This window comes from Zeus faber, assembly GCF_960531495.2.
Source record: "Zeus faber genome assembly, chromosome: 10".
NCBI lineage: Eukaryota > Metazoa > Chordata > Actinopteri > Zeiformes > Zeidae > Zeus > Zeus faber.
Window position 1 is genome coordinate 29121217 of NC_137199.1, and position 20714 is coordinate 29141930.

A 20714-nucleotide genomic window follows, 5' to 3' on the forward strand; every position below is an offset into this window, starting at 1 on the left:
CCGCTGCCCCCAGTTTGGTTAGAATTTGTCTTGAAAAGGGTGTTTTTTTAATTTCATGTTGACAAAAAGGCAGGCGGCCGAAGTGGAGGCGGCAGAGTTGAGGATGTTGAGGTTTTCATTGGGAGCGACGAGGACGGACAGGATTAAGAAGGAGGACATTAGAGGGACAGCTCAGGTCGGACAGTTTTGTGGAAAAGTGAGAGAGGCCAGATTGAGATGGTTTGGACACGTGTGCAGGAGAGATGAGAGTTACATTGGGAGAAGGAGGCTGAGGATGGAGCTGCCAGGCAAGAGGAAAAGAGGAAGCCAAAGAGAAGCTTTAAGGAGGTGCTGAGGGAGGACATGCAGGCGGTTGGTGTCAGGGAGGAGGATGCGCAGAACACAAGGTGTTGGAGGCAGATGATCCGCTGTGGCCACCCCTGACGGGAGCAGCCCAAAGAGAAAGAAGAAGAAGTTGTTCATCTCTCTGGTACACGCAGCCACTGGTTTGTCTACGTAAATCACGTTTGATTTCCATCATTTTCTCAGTAAGCTGAATGATTTTCACTTTCCGCTATGTAACAGGTGGATGACGTAAATTAAAAAAAATAAAATAAAAACGACCTGATCCGTCCCGTGGGGATCATTTTGAACGTGAGCGCACGCGTGCAAGATCGGTCCCCTGCGACACACTCACACACAGCCACACAGCCACACACAGACACACACACACACACACACACACACTGCCAAACGGCGTTGCCCAACAAGCCTGATGTACAGCCAGTCAAACTCCGAGCACGTCTCGTTCACACTTCCGCTTGGCGGAAACTGACAAAAGAGGAACACCCATTTAGTTTTGACAAAACTGACGCAGCACAGGCAATACCGACAAGTTGCACAAACCGCATAGCCTTCTTGGGTTGAGGGAAAGGAGGTGAGGTGGGGTGGAAAAAGAAAAGACAAGACGGAAGCACAGCCGCAGTAAATATACTGTATATGTGCCTTTTGCATCGAAACCTACTGCTGCAGAGAATTCTACGCCAGAAAGCTCCTCCGCTCCACAAAACCCGAGGACAGAGGACTGACGGTAAAGTCTTCCGAGGTTGTGTTGTGTGTGTGTGTGTGTGTGTGTGTGTGTGAGACAGTGTCAGGCATTGATGTCCCCGGACACGTCCAAGCCGATCAGAGACGTCTGGTGACCATAACTCAATCCTTTCACAACAAATGTATCAGTCAACAAACGAATGAGTGCATCAGGTGCAGAATTTTTTTTTATTTTGTATATGCGGCTCAGGTGTGGCTCCTGCGCTGCTCTTCGCTGCCGAGCCAGACTGCTGCATCCCTCCGAGGGCCTCTAAGACCCTCCTCTGCTTGAAAACGAAATGGCTGGGGGAGCAATTTCATGACACTTGAGTAGAAAATACATGAAATTCATCGTTAGCGAGGAGTGCGGACCAGAAAAGACACACACACACACACATACACACGCACCAAAACAGACACACACACTCACACACACACACACACACACACACACCAAACAGACACACACACACACACATACACACACCAAACACACACATACACACACCAAACACACACACACACACACACACACATACACATGTTGGATGAGTGGATTGGGTGAGCATGTCACTGGGACATGACAAAAGCGGAAGTGTGTCCCCCTGAAGATTGTTCATCTCAGAAATAGGAAGTGATCTTCAGAACTGAGTTCAGAATAACCTTGTGTGTGTGTGTGTGTGTGTGTTACTCTGTTCCACATGTCAGTCTCACATTGTACCATGTGAGTTTGTGGGGAAGTCTTGTGTCGTCTGCCCTCTCACTTTCTCTATTGATCTGTTTCATCCAATCAGTTAGTCAGTTGAAACTAAACCAAATGTGTTTAAAATCCTTTTTAATGCTTTGCGTTTTCATTTAAATTTACGATTTTTCTTAGGAAAGTTCGTTTCTCAATTCATTTGACAGTTGACATGTGCCAGAGCCAACTGGGCTCTGTTAACAATTTGCAATTTCGTTTTCAAGAGCCAAACACATTCAAAGTGGAGTAAATGCTCTCTTGTTATCATTACAGTTTACGATGTTAATTTAATTCTCTTCGTCAGGATATTCTTATTTATGCTGGAGCAGTCTCAATCAATCATGAAATCACCACAAAATAAGTGGGTCATAAAGCATTGGAGCATTTTTGGTGAACTGATGAAACTGATGGCGGAAGGCAAGTCCACTTTCATCCTCTTATCACTCGTCTCCCTCTTCTTTTCTCTTCTTCCCTCTGTCGCTCTGTCCACAGGATGGCAGCTTGGGATCTATCGGTCTCAGTGGAGGACCTGGGCCTAGATGCCCTGCCCCTCACGCTGAGCGTGACCTCTGACCTTCACATTGGAGGGGTCATCCTAAAGTTGGTGGAGAAGATACGTGAGTCCCTCTTGTCCATCCACCCGTCTGTGCGTCAGGTGTCCATTCGTCTGTCTGTCTGTCTGTTCGTCCGTCCATCCATCTGTCTGCGAGCGTTTCCCGGAGCATCCCAAAATTCTCCCTTTATAATAAGACACACAAAATGCATTTCCTGAATTTGCACACAGACACACACACACACACACACACACACACACACACACACACACACACCGATAAACACCCTTTTAATGTGTCATGCTTGCCATGAGGGACACAGTGTGCGTCCTTCCTCTGCAGAGATGCAGCAGGACTGGTCGGACCACGCTCTGTGGTGGGAGCAGAAGCAGCAGTGGTTACTCCGGACGTCCTGGACGCTGGAGAAGTGCGGCATCCACGCCGATGCGCGGCTTCTCTTCATGCCCCAGCACAAGCCCCTGAGGCTCGGCCTCCCCAATGGCGTGACCCTGAGGCTGCGGGTGTGCTTCTCCGGCCCCGTCTTCCACACCGTGCTGGGCATCTGTAAAGTGCTAAGTGAGTCAAAATCCTGACGAAGGGGATCCCTTCAACTCAAAGGATCCCTTTCTTCTTGATTCTATGCAAATGCTTCACCCAACTGGCCAGATATAGATATAGGTCCATTAAAGGTCGCTCCCACCTTGCTCCATTACTGCGTTGACATTTTGACACCAAACTTTGTACATGATTGTACAGTTTTGATTGCACCTCGGAGCAAAAGCCCTTAAATACAGTATGTCCCCTTAGTTTTCTGTCAATTTGTAAGTAAGGAAAAGAGGAGAGGGAGGGAGGGAGGGAGAGAGGGAAATATCCACTGTCCACTGTGGTCCTCATTCTACATATTAAAGCATTGTTTTCTGTCCTTATGTAGTCATTTTTTATTTGCCAGGGATTCAAAGTGTAAGCAGAGGGCCGATGCAGGCAACAACATAACTCATCTAATTTCTAAAGTATGGTCCGGAGAGAAAATGCTCAGGAGCTAATCCATCGTTGACCAGCATTGGCAACACAACCAGGCATCTGTAATGACACATGCTGCATTATGCTATGGAGAGATACTTTACAGTAAATGAATATGTGTTTGTAAGACACCAACGTTCTTTTGGCCTCTTGTGTATATTATACTAACTGACCCGAAGGAGCTGCAAAGAAAACATTCTCGCCCGTTTATCTTTCACTGCGTCTCCTCCCTCACGTCCACAGACATCCGCCACCCCGAAGAACTGTCCGTCCTTCGACCCCTGGAGGAGAAAAAGAAGAAAAAAAGCAAAGACAGTGCAGAGGAGATCTACGACCTCACTGAGGTGCCTCTCACCTCAGGTAGGACCTCCACCCGCACTCCCATGGGTGCAGACTCTTGTTCTGTCTTGAGAGGCTCATCCGAACATATGCAATTACACCCCATCGCATCCTCATTTTGATTCAGGATGATAGTGAGCAAGAGAAACTTGCTTACTATCATCTGACGACTATCCCTGACATGAGTTGAACTGCGCTACCATTGTGCCTATTTATACGTTTTTTATAAAGAAGTATCAACATTTCTGATAGAATACAGATAGAGCATTCTGATCAAACCTTCTGATTCAGAGATCCAAATCATGAAGGGACTCTCTTGAAGCCCCTTTCACACATGCAGTCTTTCCCAGCGATGTTCCGGAACAGTTCCCGCATGGGGTCATGCGTGAATGGGAGCACGGATCGATATTTCGGGAAATTTGTTCCAGCGATTTCACACCTCAAGACCTAGTAACATTTCCGGGAAAATGCTGGGACACCCATAGACGGCAGAATATCGACAAAACACAAATAGTGGTTTTTTTGCGAATATTTATTTCGTACAAATATTTACAAAATCTTTTTTGTTTACCAAAAGTATCACCTTTTTACTTACAAGATATACTGTTACATATACTGGTAAGGCATTTTAAAAATACAGATATTTCACTAACATCTGAGGCCCTATACCTTTATCTACCTTCACATTTAGAATGTTTTGACATTAGATATTTGAATCTGAGCGCGGGGGCTGAATTAAAGCACACTAAACTCAGATGGTTTCCATGATGAACCCTTTGGTTCCCCGTGCACCATCTCCCTTTACACCCCCAGTCAGCCGACCCTGCTTGTACAACGGCATGCCAGCTCATTTCACCGACTCACCCAAGACGGAGGAGGTCTACAAAATGCTGTCCGTCTCCCAGCCCGCCCCCGCCCCCGAGACCATAGCCAAGCAGTACCGGCCGGCCAGCGTGGTGGACAAGGCCCACATCAACAGCAGGTTTGTGCCAGTACGCACACAACACACACAAATGCAATACCTATGGAGTCATAATGAATAAGAAAAACACCCTCTCATTCTCCAGGTGGCTGGACTCCTCTCGCTCCCTCAAGCAGCAGGGGGTCCAAGAGAACGACCGACTTTGGCTTCGCTTCAAATACTTTTCCTTCTACGATCTCGACCCCAAGGTGTGTGCGTGCGCGTGTGTACCGGTGCATATTTGCCTCTTGCAAGATTGACGATAGAAGATATACTCCCTCCCTCCCTCCATTCCCGTTTCTCCCATCTCACTCCCATCTCCACTTTTCTGTCATGCCTCCCTATCCCTCCCGCTAAATTTCACCTCCCCGCACTCCCCCGCTCCTCTTCTTCACCCCCCTGCCCCTCGCGCTCTCTCTCCCCCTCTTTCCGCCCCCCAGTACGACGCGGTGCGTCTGACGCAGCTGTACGAACAGGCCCGCTGGGCGATCCTCCTGGAGGACGTTGACTGCACAGAGGAGGAGATGATGCTGTTCGCGGCTCTACAGGTAAGGCTGGACACACCGCTGTGGGACAGTTTTGTGGGGGTTTTTTCATGCCCAACGATGATTATTTGACATCCCCCAATACCATGAGAAATCTTGTTTAGTTATCGAGTTGTGTAATTATCCTTTTTAAAAGTCCCCTCTGTCCTTTTGCCCTCTTACTTGCAGTATCACATCAGCAAGCTGTCGCTAACTGAGCCCCAGGCACTGAGCTCTAATGCGGCCATGGACGACCTGGAGTCAGCCCTCCAGTCCCTGGAGGTCAAGATGGACGGAGGAAGCGGCACCGCCAACGATATGCTGGTCAGACATTTTTATATGACAGACAGCCAGGACAGCTGTCTTTCTTTTTTTGTTTGTCTACAGTGTAATTGCTGTTTTGAGTTTTTGGAAATTTTATTTTATTTTTTTATATTGTGCACAATTCGGTTCTGTAATCAATTGGAACTTCAGTTACGGTTTTTCCACATTTTGTCAGCCAGGGTTAGTGGAGCTTGTGGGTCTTGAACCGAATGACAGGCTGTCTCATAAACACTGACGTGGGATCTCTTTTGTGATGGAGAATGGCAAAGACACACTTTGTGGCTTTCTAACTATCAGCAGGTGTCAATGTAATGAAAACCTTTCAAGAATTCAATCTTCCTTTATTAAATTCTCTTCTCTCTCACACAGGATAACATGACGGCACCAGAGCTCAACGACTATCTGAAGATATTCAGGTGAGATATACTCAGCCACATTCATTCGGCTATATCTGACGTCAGATCATATAGATCTAGACAGAGCCATTTAGCCAAAGACTTGGGTATATATAATAATATATGTCGTAATAACTTTTATAATCATACCACCTGAAAATCGCAAATTTATGCTTACCAGAGAAAATGTAAACTTTTGGAGATGAAGGGACACTGCAACACATGTGATTGTTTGTCCCCAGGCCTAAGAGACTGACCCTAAAAGGATACAAGCAGTACTGGTTCAAGTTTCAGGACACCTGCATCTCCTACTTCAAGAGCAAAGAGGAAAGCATTGGAGAGCCTATCCAGCAGATAAATCTGAAGGGTAATAAACAGATTATAGGAGTTTGTGATATGTATGTCTGTTTCCATTACTCATAACACGCTCCAGACGGCGTCGGCTGCATCACACGTAGGTTAAACATAACCAAACCATTGAGGGGGACATTTTGGTATTCCAACCACAAACTGACACGCAATCTTGAAATATCCTTGTCACACGTAAATATATGGTGATGGCGATAATAAAATGTTTTCGCCATTTTTATAAAAAAAAATGACGATACTTGGTTTTTGTGATCTGACATTAACAGAAGCTTCATGAGGTGCCTTTTGAGTTCTGACCTGCTGATCTGGCAGCATTTCCCCCTTCCTAGTTCTAGTGAACTTTATGAGGTAATTTTAACAGTCAGGTGAACTTGTGACAATGCCACTGTAAGAATGACCGCAGCGCTTGAAAATAAAAATAAAAAAAAGTCTTGATCCTTGAAAAGGGGACGGTAAAATGAAAGAAGATGTACCTGTGGCACTCATGAAACTTCATTAAGTGACCTCAAGCTTTCTGAGGCATCCATTAAAATTTGCAAATTAAAATGCTTCCCTTTCCCTCCCTGAACTTTTCTTACCACTCACTGAAATCTGATACGCGAAAAATGTTCCTGGAATAGCCCTGAAAAACTGGATGCTGTGTTGACGTCTGGTCTCCAATCAGGATGTGAGGTGGCCCCGGACGTCAACATGGCAGCGCAGAAGTTCCTGATCAGGCTCCTGATCCCGGCCCCTGAGGGCATGAATGAGGTCTACCTGCGCTGTGAGAACGTGAGAGAAAGCGAGAATACCGGACAGACGCACGCACACGCGCACTCTTTAAGCTAGACCGCTGTGTCCCTTTCAGTTTCTGTTATACATCTCTCTTTTTTTTTTCCTCAGTCGTTGCATTACTCAAACGCTTTTATTTGATCACTTTTGTTTGTTTTCTTTCATGAAATGTCTCAGTAATGGCGTGATACCAACCAAAGCTCTCTCCATCCCCTCCAGGAGCAGCAGTACGCTCAGTGGATGGCTGGGTGCCGCCTCGCGTCCAAAGGGAAGACCTTGGCTGACAGCAGCTTCCAGAGTGAAATCCAGAGCATCCGGTCCTTCCTGGCCATGCAGAGGACCAACCACGGCTCCCAGGGCAGCGTGGCCCCCGTCGACGACAGCCTCAACACCCACAGCCTGGTGTCGCCGCGCTACCACAAGAAGTACAAGGCCAAGCAGGTGCGAATGGACAAGACAAATCCCATTGGGAATTAATGCTATTCCATTATTCTCTGGGTTCAACTGACCTGTTCCGATGACCCGGTCGTTCAAAGTGTGATCAGTGGCCATTTTAAATTTTCACACAGAGGACCCTCATGATGGAATGAATACAGCGCCGGATCCTTTCCTTTCTGTTCCTTTGTCGAGGTTTCTTTCCACTCAACCTTTTTTTTTCTGGGAGTTTCTCCCTGCCCACATGGAGGTCATTGATTTTTATGTGAAATGTGGCCCTGGGAAGCCATTAGAGACTGTGCTGTTAGTATGGGCTATAGAAAAGAACTTGACATGACTTCCACCTGTGTTGGTTGACATCTGAACCCTCGACCCCTCTGTACGTTCCCTCTAGTTGACCCCAAGGATCCTGGAGGCCTGTCAGAATGTGGCCCAGCTCTCGCTGACCGAGGCCCTCCTGCGCTTCCTGCAGATCTGGCAGGCCCTGCCAGACTTCGGCATCTCCTACGTTGTTGTCAGGTACGCAGCAAAACCTTACTACCGCCATACATACATATTGTTTCCTTTGAAAAGAAAATGGCCCGATAATCAGATTGTGCCCATAAAGGTTCAAGGGCAGCCGCAAGGACGAGGTTCTGGGAATCGCTCCAAACCGCCTTATCCGCATCGACCTGGGGGTCGGCGACGTGGTGAAGACCTGGCGCTACAACAACATGCGGCAATGGAATGTCAACTGGGACATACGACAGGTGAAACTCAGCATCGCCAACTCCTGTCAGGGCAGATTGTCAGATTATCAGGGCAGAGAACCTGGTTGTTGTATTTTCCTCCCACCGAAACAACCTTCTGGGGCATTTCAGAAAAGCTCACATTGTCCACGGTAATGCTAGTGATTATGGCATCAGCGGAACAATCCTCAAGCCTCTATAATCAGATGCCCCGCCCGCGAACGTTTCTGAAGATTAAAACATCCTTCTTGGGTTTATTTTACATGTGACAGGCTCACACATTCACTTACACATTCATTAAATGTTTAAGTCAACAGAACTCCTAAACAGGTTTGGTCTATGTATCCCCAACTCTCCAGGTTGCCATCGAGTTTGATGGCAATGTCAACATCGCCTTCAGCTGCGTGACAGCTGACTGTAAAATCGTTCATGAGTTCATCGGAGGCTACATTTTCATGTCGACACGGAGTCGCGAACAAAGCGATACGCTCAACGAGGAGCTCTTCCACAAGCTCACCGGCGGGCATGAAGCTCTTTAAGGGTGAAGGTGAAGGAGACGCGCCATCCAACGGCGACCGGAGTCCTTGTGGCACTGGATCGGGTCCTCGCCGTCGTGTCCCGTCGGGGAGGAAGCAAATGATAGCGAATGATAAGAATCTTCCTAACTCACGCAGAATTAAAGGGCCGCCTACACGAGTGCTAGGAGATGTTCAGCACTTCTGTGTAGATCCTGCACAGCCTCCCTGAATGACATCCATGCAGCCATTCATCAATGTTTTTAAATTCTCAATTCACAATTATGTACTAAACTACCCATCATAGTTTTCTTCCATACAACCGCTTTTATTATGTATAAGCTAGGTATACGGTACATCAATGGATGGGTGGCTCAATAAAATATTACTTTTATTTATTTTCCTCTGTTCTAATGGGCTTTACTTTGTACTTGACTTTGAAACCCTCAATGTCACATTGAGGTCGATTTCAAGACAAGACCATCTCCATTTTTAGTTCAGAGTTAGTTATTGTGTTTAATATTGATCAGTTGCCCTATAAAGCCAATGATAACAATATTGCTGTAGAATGTCCTCACACATTTTGTTGAATTGTAATTTTTTTAATAAATTACACATTAGCCAAGTTTCATCAATATCCCCACAGTACATTGTCACATACGCATTATCACAAAGGCTTAAACAGTAAATAAGAAAATGATTATTCAAACATCTGTTCCAAATGTTTTCAATCCCCTTTAATGTGCCTTTTCATCACAACAATGCTGTACAGTAACTTTTTCTGGAGATATTTTTCTTATATACAGGAAGCTTTAACCAATTATCTCCCTTGCCATGCTGTGTGTGTGTGTGTGTGTGTGTGTGTGTGTGTGTGTGTGTGTGTGTGTGTGTGTGTGTGTGGGCATATGTGTGTATGCGTGCGTTTATGTGTGTGTGCGTTTATGTGTGTGTGTGTGTGTGTGTGTGTGTGTATTCATATCTCAGAGAAACAGTTGAGGCGGTCTGTTAGATTAAACCACAAAGCTCTCCGTCTGGTCACCAAGCAACACAGGAAGCCTCTTCTGTTTTCCTGCCTGGGTTGATATTGTGGTACAAGAACCTCTTAAAGATCTCATATTTTCCCTATTTCAGTTTACTCTTATCACTGGATGTACTTTACCAAAAATAAAATGTTTCTGTGCAAACTTGCAGACTTCAGTGCTGATAACGTGCTGGTATTCCGTGGCCTCGCGCTACTGCAGGGGCAGGATGCTCCCTGAAAGCAAAAGAAGAATAGCATGGATGAGCTGGACTCATACAGATCTCGTCCCACTCATCCCTCCTTCTCAGCTGCTCTTACGTGTGGGCTTCAGCTTTAACGCCCGGCTGAAGTATTTTGGTGGCAATTTGCCGTCTACATCCCCTGGCGTCAGCAACACTCCATTCTCCGACCGGAAGAACTGGATACCATCTGTGCAGTCGCAAGAAGGTAAAATAAATGAATGAATAAACAAACGCCGAAGAGATTGTTTACTGCACACAGAATGGGATTTGACTGGCAGTTATTTGTGTCTGCGTCTACCAGCGAGCGCTTTGGGGACATCGATAAAAATGGCAAGGTTGCAGTTTCCCCTCATCCCTGGTGGGGAAATAAAAAACTGTTAGGGGAATAAATCACACGGCAATTTGACAGCAAGACTGATGTACCTACAGTGCTGCTTGAAAGTATGTGAACCCCTTGAGCAGTTTAGATGTTTCTCTTGTTTTACCATGATTTCCTTATTTTATCATCACCAGTTTTTATGTATGAAATGTCAGATATATGTTTATCAATTGCATGTACTTGTTTAGTGTGACTTGTTTAAGTAGCCCAAAAACTACATGAAACATGGAATTAGTGTATGTGCAAAAGTAAGTGAACCCCCAGCTGCATTGGTTAAGTCAAGCAGGTAACAGACTCAGGTCAAACACATTTGGGTGCTAAATGAATCATTTAAGCAGACCAATGAAATGAGAGATCCTTGGGAAAGGATTTGGCCTGCACTAATTAAAAGAGAGAGGAAACCAACCAAACCACTGTGGTCCCATACAAATCAACAATACCGAGAGGAAAGGAGATATCCGAGGACATGAAGAAGAGGGTAGTGACAGCCCATCAGTCTGGGGAGGGCTAAGACCATCTCCAAAAGATTCCAGCTCCATCCATCCACTGTAAGACAAATAATTTACAAATGGAAGGCCTTCAACATGACAGCAACTCTGCCTAGATGTGGACGCCCATCAAAACTATCACCCAGAAGCACCAGAAGAAGAATAAATCAGGTGAAGGCCAACCCACACATCAACGCTAGAGAGTTTCAGACCTCTCTGGTGGCATCTGGGACAAATGTGCATGCGTCTACAATCACACGAAAATTGAATAGCCCTGACATTCATGGGAGGGTTGCTAGAAGGAAGCCTCTGCTCTCAAAAAAGAACAAAGCTGCCTGTTTCAACTTTGCCAGAGAGCACTTGGACAAACCAGAGGCCTTCTGGAAGTCCATTCTCTGGACAGACGAGTCCAAAATTGAATTATTTGGTCACAATCAACCAAACCACCGTGTTTGGAGAAAAGCCAACACTGAAGAAAGGAACCTCCTCCCAACAGTGAAGCATGGGGGTGGAAATGTGAAGGTCTGGGGCTGCTTTTCTGCTTCTGGACCTGGACGACTCCATATTATCCAAGGAACCATGTATTCTCAGGCGTATCGACAAATTCTTGGCCATCAGTCAGGGAGTTGAAGCTGGGACGAAAATGGATTATGCAACAACACAATGACCCAAAGCATTCCAGCAAAACTATAAAGGAACGGCTTCAGAGAAAGAGGATTCGCACTCTGGATTGGCCCGGTCAAAATCGGGACCTTAATCCAACTGAAATGTTTTGGCGAGACCTGAAGAAGTCGGTACATACCAGATGTCCCTCCAACCTCTCTCAACTGCCTGGGTTCTGCAAGGAGGAGTGGGCAAAAATCCCCATAAGCAGATGCAGGAGGCTGGTTAGTGGTTACAGAAGACGTTTGGTTGAAGTAATGGCTGCGAAAGGAGGAGCCACAAGCTACTACTAAAAGGGTTCACAAATTTTTGCACATGTTACATTTTCAGTTTGTGTGAAATAAACCACCGTTGTTTAATTAAATAATGAAAATATATCTCTTTTTGTGCGTGTGTCCATTGTTTGGAAGGTGTGCTTTACAAATTGGGATTTGGATGTATGTTTAATAAGGTTATTTAAATGCTTTTCACAAAAACAGTGACCATGACTGGGGGGTTCACAAACTTTCAAGCAGCTCTGTATATATTCTGCCTTCCTAATTCTTTCTTACTACACGCATTGCTTTGCTCACACTGTCTCGCTCACTGTCTGTTCTGGCTCATATACCAACATAAACACACACACAAAGAGTACACAAAGTACACACACACACACAGGCACGCACATGCACAAACAGTACACAAAGTACACACACACACACACACACACACACACACACGCATGCACGCACACACACACACACACACACACACACACATTAGACAAAGAACACACACACACACACACACATACACGCACACACACACTTATACACACACACACACACACACACACATACACACACACACACCACTGATAACCCCGTCCTCGCCCGGCAGGCCCGTAGCCAGGTGGATGTGGGTTCTGTTCATGCGGCTGAGGCCCTGCCGCTGGATGGAGCTCCATGTGTTCAGATAGGTTCCATGGACCGCCTCGCCAGGACAGTCCACAGAACCAGCCAGGACCGGACGCAGCTCCAGATCCACCACCTGATGGCAACACACGCACATGCGCACACGCACACACGCAATGTAATGACAGCATCATCAGAGTTAATATACAGCGCTTTTAATATTCAATTGGGTTTTTGAGTTACAAAAACACTTAACATAAGCATCTTGTGAGCTGAGGGACTGGCAATCTGGCAAGTTATCTAGTTCACTTTCAAAGTGAAGTAGAAAAGGCAGTGTTAAAAAAACAGTTACTATTTTAAAATGCCTTTCTAAGGTTCTGTCGAGATAACTACTGTGACAGTGGCTGTCACACTTTAAAGAGATCCCAGGGCCACTATATGAGGACAATCACATCGGGCTTAGACACAAGTGCCTCTAGGGTCCTTCCACACACAAAGGAACGGCTGAGGACTCGTTACAGAAGACTCATTTGTGAAAAGGTTTATGGATGAGAAGCAGAAACAGGATGCATTGAGGACACGGAAAAAAACTACTTGAATTACTTGAAATGCTACCATGCATTTATTGTTGTTCATCTACAATCAAGCTAAAGCAAAAAGTATGTTCGCAAAGTGTTTTTGCATTTTGCTCCGGTTGGAGGTGAAATTGTACGACAAAGGTATTAACAGTGTGATTTTAATTCCAGATAAATGTACAACAGTCAATTATTTACAGTGATTTTAGCCCTAATGTTAAGACGGATCGCAAACTACTGTATTGAATGGTTGTAATGGGATTTTACTAAACTGGTTGCAGCTGCAACCCTGCACGCACAGGGATATTCCTCTAATAGGCACTGGGCTCGCTCAGGGACACAGTTGGCTTCCCCTGTACAACTTGCTCTCAGCAACTTGTGTATGTCACTACATAAATACACTGCACTACATCTGCATATAATCTTGCTGTATGCACTTCTCTCCTTGATCATTTAATAAAACAATCAAGTAAGACTTTGAGATCATCTCAGAGAATCGAGTATTTTACTCTACAATGGATTTTGTAAAGTAATGATGCGCTACCACTTCAAACTAGTTTATTGAGGAATTATCTGATCCCAATAACTTAAAAACAACTGACTCCGATACCTAATCAGTATTTTTGTCCTCATAAAGTTCATAGCATCAACTCACTGCTTTGCCTATGTTTTTTTTCCCATTGTGCTTTTAAAGGGATGTAATTCTTTTAACTCAATTATTTTATTTGAATACATTGAGGTTCTGTATATTTAACATTAACACATGGGTATGTGTAGGGCATAACTTCTGTAATTTTTCTAAATATACATGAATAACTCAGCAAGTGCGTTTCCAATGTACAGTACATGGGGAATAATACTCCACACCAGCCCCTCCACCTGCCTGTACTGTGTGGCCCTGATTGGCCCGAATTTGCAGACGACCATTCTCTGGGTGGGGCCGAAGCTTGAAACGCTGCTTGTCGTTGGTGGCCACAACCCTCTCTACATCTTCCAGCGAGTAGGAGCGGGACTGCGGGTGAGCCAGGAGGTCATCCACATACAGGAAGCCGTCTGAGACGTGTCACGTCGGATGAGACACAGGACGCAACAACATTTTAACTATTAGTAATCTGTTGGTCTCCCGGCATCTTGCGTGGGAACACGCATACATATGATAAGGCCAACATAAATACTTTCAGTTATCCACAAACAGGGTTCTTAATTGACTTAAAGTGTGTTTTTTTTAACCATCATTCAATTTGATGATGTCTTCATCATAAAATTGTTAAAGCAATTTTGTCTGAGTTCAATACCTGACACCAGTCTCAAAGTTGTGTCCAAATCAGTCACTTCACATCAAATAGGTGCATCTCACCTGTATTCATGTTGAAACCCATCTTGTCTGCTCCATGGCGTAAAGCGTAGGACATGAACTTTGAGAAGCAGACGTCTCTGTCCTGGAGGGGGGTGGAGGGGGATGGAGGGGGATGGTGGGAGGGGGGTTACATCTCTAGAGCCACGCAACCTGTTCTGACTTTACTGGACGTAAGTACGTGAAGTATTCAGTTTACTCCGAGACTTTAGACTTTTATTGTGTTGGTAGCATGCGGCAGCATCTCTACATTATTTCAGGGCTTTTTTTGTTGTTCTTGGTTTCTCATCATAGTTATTGACTTAATTTACTGTCTGGTATAGAATTGTTCAACAGTCACTCATTCCGACCACAGCCACATGGCTGTGACAGCCCCTATACTATTTTATTTTACATTTAAACCAGGCTATGGACGCTCATCTGCGGAAAAAAGGCACAGTGGGCACTTTATTGTATAGGCTGATAGAATAGCCCATATATACATTTAAGAGCTTAAACGTACGCGTACTTATGTACTCAATGTACTTGTTTTTTCCTTGGGTAGAAATGTCAGTGTGTCGCTCCCACTGCGACCAGAGCGGCTTCGCGGTCGTCGATGTTTATTTGCGCTTGTGCGAAAGTTAAATGTCTGAGAGAGTCCTGCGCCACCGCAGGTTACATCCCAGCCACCGCCGTGGAAACCGCAGTCATCCATTCCACTCAACGGTCTCCGAGACCCCTCACCCCTCCTTGGCCGCGGGGCCCCCTCCGCCCGCCGCTCCGCGCCGCTCCGTCGCCGTCCATGGCGAGCGCTCACTTTGTTTTGCTGACGTCACCTGCGACGCTCGACGCGGCGTAAACAGAGGGCACGTGACCCGCCGGTGCTCGCCTGTCAGCAGGTACCGCCGCGTTCCGCTCACACGGAGACTCGGACAGAGGGAAACCCCGAACTCCCGCCTGGGAAAAGTGCAAAGGAATGGCCGTTTAAGTTGAAGCGAATTTCGGGGCCGATCGCCCGGGCAGTAGTTTTACTAGATGTGCGGTTGCCCACATCGTTAACCGTGAATATTTGCCTTTGCATGGGTTTTTTTTTTGTTGTTGTTGTTTTATATTGTTTCATGAAAACCCGTCTAACTTCTATCAAAACCGCACTGTAGTTTTACCTCCCGTGTAGGTGCCTGTGGAATACACGGCAGAAGAAAACCCGAACAAATATGCTCCATGCTCGTTTTCCCGATCGGAGGCGACGGGACGCATATTCCGCTCGAAAGGAGCGCTAACCATGCGGGATGACCGACCCCCGACGCCCCCGGAACGCAGCACCCGCCTCACTTCACTTCCTGTGTTCGTGGTCTTCCCGCCACTGGGCGGCGCTGGGACGAGCTGCGCCGGGACGCCACCTAATCCAAAGGTGGAGGCATTTCTACCCCGCGAACCGTCGCAAACAAGCTGTAATAAATTGGAACAAAACACACGCCGTCGTACAATAGAGACTCAACATGTTAGTGAGGTAAGTGTCCTGGCTGGTTCATAAAGTAAAACCAAGCCAAACTAGCGTTACCTGAACGTGTGTGTGTGTGTGTGTGATGCAGCGAACCTAGCATCGCTCTGTCAGGCAGGCGTGTTGTGCTCTGAATGATGCGTCGTATCATATTCGGCTGTTCTCTGGCTGCCGGCCTCCACCGACCTCATGTCCGACCTCCCTTGTCAATGTTTAGGTCGCAGTTGTTGTAAGTAGCCGTGCTCGGTACGGTTCACCCTGTTCGACATGGACCCGCGGGTGACGACGGCATCCTGATAAGACGGAATCAGCTTCCAGTCCAGTCGGTCTTTGCACCAACCATCCTACTTCGTTTTGGTAAGTTAACGTTCTCCGTTCAGTTCACTAATCCCTGCGTTGTACTGTACGGTACGATGCGCTGGCTCATTCGTCGAATCTCTCGTTATCCCGCTCCCCCCCCCCCCCCCAGGTGATGGAGTTTCCCCTGCACTCCCAGCAGCTGCTGTCGGCGCTTTGCTCCCAGCGCCAGCGAGGCTTCCTGTGCGACTGCACCATCCACGTGGGCTCGTCCCGTTTCCTGGCTCACCGGGCCGTCCTGGCGTCCTGCTCGCCTTTCTTCCACATGTTCTACTCCGACTCCCCGGGCAGCGGCGGGGAGACAGGCCCCGGCAGCTCCGTCACCCTGGACAGCGACATCGTCACGGCCGCCGCCTTCGGCTTGCTGCTGGACTTTGTCTACGAGGGCATCCTGCGGCTGGAGTCGCCTCTGCCGGTGGAGGACATTCTGGCCGCGGCCAGTTTTCTGCATATGAATGAAGTGGTACGAGTGTGTAAGAGGTGTCTGCAGAGACGCGGCCCCATGGCAGAGGCGGACAGCACTCGTTCTGAGGAGAGCACCGGCAGCAGAAATGCGACGGACGCGAGAGAGAGTGGAGGCGACGGCAGTGTGGAGTCTGCACCTGGCACTGCAGCGGGTCACTCAAACGTGGCAAAGACTGAACCGGTGCCACTCCTTTCAGTCCCCATGTTAACTGAGAGGAGTCCGTTGGAAACAGTAAATACAGAGAAGAGGTTGGGTGCCGGGCCGTTGGAGGTGCGGGTACACTCTCCCCAACACTTAAGCCCCGACCTTGCTGATACCACCCAGCCAGGCATGGACACCCCTCCTGTACTCCCAGGGGGGGACGTGGTGCTGCGACTCGCCTCAGGACCACCTGCCTCCGGGGCTCATGCAAGGCTGGGTCCTGGGAGTCAGGGGCTCTGTAGCCCCTGTAGCACCACTGAGACATATAGGTACGCAATCACTGGGAGTTTCTGAATAATTTCTATTGATACGATCGATTATTCATTTAAATGCTGTCGTGAATAATGTTGAGTCTGTGAAAAGCGTATTCTGATTGGAGCAGGACAGTGATCTGAAGCTATGAGCCTAGTCCATCAAAACTGAATTCATGACTTTATTTGGATTTTAAAACCTTAACTTAAAACCTATTTTATTCAATATTCCATTACATTTCCTGCCTGAGTTGATGGTAAATTGTCTGTGTCCACTCTCTTCAGTGTTTCCCCACGTCCAGATCAGGACGAACCCCGACCGCGCCAGCCTGAGGACTCCTTTTCGTCACGGACTGACCACAGGTGTGCACCGGGAAGAGCACAGCAGACACGGACACTTGGACTAGCACCAGCCCTGCAGCCACACGGCCTCCAATCCCAGCAAGCCTCGACCTCCCAGGCGATGCTGGCGTGCCCCCCGCCCCAGCGTACGCACCCACAAATCCGAATCCAAAACCCTGTGTCACTTCAACATCACCGGATTCAAGACTCCGACCTCGCCCATCTGGCCAAAGTTGTAACACTGATGGGACCTGAGGAGGGGGGGGAGAAGGGGGTGTCCCCTGTGGAGGGGTATGAAATGGAGAGAGGGAGGACGGAGGTGGAGACAAGAGAGGATGGTCAGAGGCTGCAAGTAAAGGTAGAGGCCATCGTAATATCCGACGAAGATCTGGAAGAGGAGGAGGAGGAGGAGGAGGAGGAGGAGGAAGAAGAAGAGGTGAGAAAAAGTGCTTTAGTCATGGGGGTCGATGATGACAGCCAGCAAGAGGAGCTGGGCAGCGCACACTACCCCCGGGCGTCCCACCCACACAGCCTGCTTCAGATGGCACCCCGCCCCAACGAACACTTTTCCTTTCCCCTCTCCCTTTCCCCCTCATCCTCATCTTCCCCCGGCACCGGCCCTCCCTCCTTCTCGCTGCCCTCGGCGCCCAAACAGCTCTCCGACCACCCCGCCTTCTTCCGGGACTTCCATGACCCCGCGGAGAGCTTTGTGGAGGACGTGCCCACGTGTAATGTGTGTGGCAAGACGTTCTCGTGCACATACACGTTGAGGCGCCACGCCATCGTGCACACGCGGGAGCGCCCGTACGAGTGCCGCTACTGTTACCGCAGCTACACGCAGTCGGGCGACCTGTACCGACACATTCGCAAAGCTCACGACAGCAGCTTGCCTGCCAAACGCAGCAAGGGCGACCTGGACCTGTCCCTGCCCCTGCCACTCCATGCATCACAACTACAACCACCTCCACCACCTCCACCTCTCAGCTAACACACACAATCACAAACTGTTAGCTTAGCTGGTAGAGATTTTACATACAATGTGATTGAACATATTACCACCCTTGTATATTTATTTTTTTATCTCAAACTTTTCTCTAAAATCAGTTTATATCGACCAAAGTATTTGATTTCCACAATTCTTGAATTCACTCGAAATAATACGCAAGCTGTGTTTTTAATTGAGAGCTTAATATATCCTTTTAAATCATAAAAGAAGCAGAAATGGAATTTACATAATCATTGACAATGTAGATCGGAATGTGGACGTGGTAGCACAGCCATTGGCGAAAATCAAGCACTTCCTGTAGCCATTAATGAGATTCTGACACCCCTCCACTGGCAGTTACTGTAGGCCCGCTCTTTTTTTTTTTTTTTTTTTTTTTGCTAATTGTGCCAGTTCGTTCAGATTTGAGCGGTGCCTTCTCTCACCTATAATTGTCAGAGCTCTTCACAGGTGCTCAAAGGGATTCAGATCTGGACTCATTGCTTGCCACTTCGTAATAGTCCAGAATTTTGTTTCGAACCAATGCTGGGTGCTTTTGTACCCAGGAATACTTTTTCTGAAATACGTTTTGGGTCATTGTCCTGCCGGAAGATCCATAACCTTTAGGCTTTCTGTCATTGTCTTTCAAAATACCTAGGTAAGGGACACCCTGAGGAAGGCAGAATGCTTCACATGTTGGTGTGTATTTTTTTTATATATTAGCCTACTTATTAATGGCTTTTTAGTTTTTCAAACCTACTTGAGTGCCTGGATCTGGATTTGTGATTCTACCTTCACTCTTTGTGGTTATAGTGGTTCCTTTTTCTTTCTAAGTTATATTCCCCCCTCGAAGAGCACCAGAGGTTATGGGGAACACCAGAAGCGCTCCTGCTACCCTTTTCTCCTATACCTTGGTAATCTCCTAATTTCATGATGCCATGCACTGAGTCCAGGGACCCAGTGCCAGAGGCAGCAAAGCAACCCAAAAACATCGCTGAAACTCCTCCGTGTTTGGGACAGTGATATTCTGTTGGAAGGAAGGAGTTTGTCTTGCAAACTCCAGCCGGGCTTTCTCGTGTCTCCTACCATGGAGCCCCCTTTCATTTGTTCATCTGTTGGTGCGAGTTGCAACTGTTGTTCTTCTTTGCCTGAAGGTGGAATCTGTTTTCCAGGTTCTTTCTACACCATTTGAACAATCCTTTGCTGCAACCTTTAAACACCTTTTCTCTCGCGGCCACATCCATCCAGGTGGCTACAGTGCCATGGGCCTTAAACGCATTTGTGGCAGTTTTGCCTATCACGCGGCACCCAAGTGGCGTGTTCAGGGACCTCTGGCACAGAGACGACGGGGGTTGTAGAGAGTGGGCGAGTTGGAATTAGCCCAGGAGCAGATGGACATGTGTCATGACACGGGCTCCTCTCCTGTGTGTGTGTGTCTGTGTGTGTGTGTGTGTGTGTTTTTTTTTACCTGCTGCTTGTTAGACCAACCAACAGTTATGCAGCCGATCCTGGGCTCCAATTACCTAGACCCAGGTCAGGTGTGGCTGCTCAAACCACACCATCCCCACACCACAGTATTGGTAACATAGCACATGGTGGTCACAGTAACATGAACATGAACTTTAGCCTTCTCTGACTCACAAACTTGCCAATTTTTCATTATTCACTTTCTTTGTTCATCAGTGTTTGTATAAAAGAAAATCAATGAAAAAATAAAACAGCGATGAGGATTTTTTTAGTCTAGGAACAAGCTTCAAATGTAATCCTGGATATCTGTCTGTGTGGAGTTTGCATGTTATCCCCGTTTGGGTTTGTTTCCTCTCACCATCAAAGTGATTGGTGTGTATGAGTTAATGTGTAATGTACTGTTCCATTCGCGACACTTCCTTGTCTTACAGCTATAGTCACAGCTACAGGTTGAATGTCAAGGCCAAACAAAATAGTGCAGCAGAAGTTATTGTTCCTTTTATTTATAATACTAATTAACTTTTTCAGCTGTAAGGCCACGGTCATTTTATCATGTTAACTATTCAATTTGTCTCTTTGCTTTGTAGTGACAAGATGTTACTGACTGTAAACAGAGCTGGGTGATAAATATTACTTTGTTCTACAGTGGTATTGTGCCATCGTGAAAATAAATTCACATTATGATACACAGTTGGGTAAATTATCGATGAGATGATATGAGCTTAAAAAATTTTTTGCCATGTTTTGATAAAGAGAACACTAAGATTTACACAAAACTTCATTCTTCTCCGAAAGTAATGAAATTGCAATGATT

General features: G+C 46.9%; 3 protein-coding genes across 4 annotated transcripts; 2 read left to right on the forward strand and 1 right to left on the reverse strand.

The window, feature by feature from the left end:
• Positions 1 to 932: 932 nt before the first annotated feature.
• On the forward strand, positions 933 to 9339 carry fermt3b (FERM domain containing kindlin 3b). Its single transcript, XM_080007780.1, has 15 exons — positions 933 to 1069; positions 2297 to 2421; positions 2701 to 2934; positions 3622 to 3738; positions 4531 to 4699; positions 4785 to 4887; positions 5119 to 5226; positions 5392 to 5526; positions 5896 to 5942; positions 6164 to 6288; positions 6955 to 7061; positions 7281 to 7502; positions 7891 to 8015; positions 8104 to 8245; positions 8584 to 9339. Exons 2-15 carry the CDS (start codon positions 2298 to 2300, stop codon positions 8761 to 8763), a joined length of 1938 nt encoding a protein of 645 aa, XP_079863906.1. The 5' UTR covers positions 933 to 1069; position 2297; the 3' UTR covers positions 8764 to 9339.
• Positions 9340 to 9461: 122 nt separating this feature from the next.
• Positions 9462 to 15161, reverse strand: trpt1 (tRNA phosphotransferase 1). Of its 2 annotated transcripts, none has more exons than XM_080007781.1 (7): positions 15078 to 15161; positions 14358 to 14439; positions 13884 to 14053; positions 12384 to 12561; positions 10301 to 10357; positions 10079 to 10189; positions 9462 to 9994 (listed from the first exon to the last, which is right to left on the reverse strand). In XM_080007781.1, exons 1-7 carry the CDS (start codon positions 15135 to 15137, stop codon positions 9972 to 9974), a joined length of 681 nt encoding a protein of 226 aa, XP_079863907.1. In that variant the 5' UTR covers positions 15138 to 15161; the 3' UTR covers positions 9462 to 9971. The 2 variants fall into 2 exon arrangements, with proteins under 2 accessions (XP_079863907.1, XP_079863908.1); XM_080007782.1 differs by lacking the exon at positions 15078 to 15161 and adding an exon at positions 14863 to 15039.
• Positions 15162 to 16306: 1145 nt separating this feature from the next.
• On the forward strand, positions 16307 to 18504 carry zbtb3 (zinc finger and BTB domain containing 3; the record flags this gene model as incomplete). Its single annotated transcript, XM_080008252.1, has 3 exons — positions 16307 to 17084; positions 17412 to 17472; positions 17929 to 18504. The coding sequence occupies 3 exons, from the start codon at positions 16307 to 16309 to the stop codon at positions 18437 to 18439; spliced, it is 1350 nt and encodes a 449-aa protein (XP_079864378.1). The 3' UTR covers positions 18440 to 18504.
• Positions 18505 to 20714: the final 2210 nt, after the last annotated feature.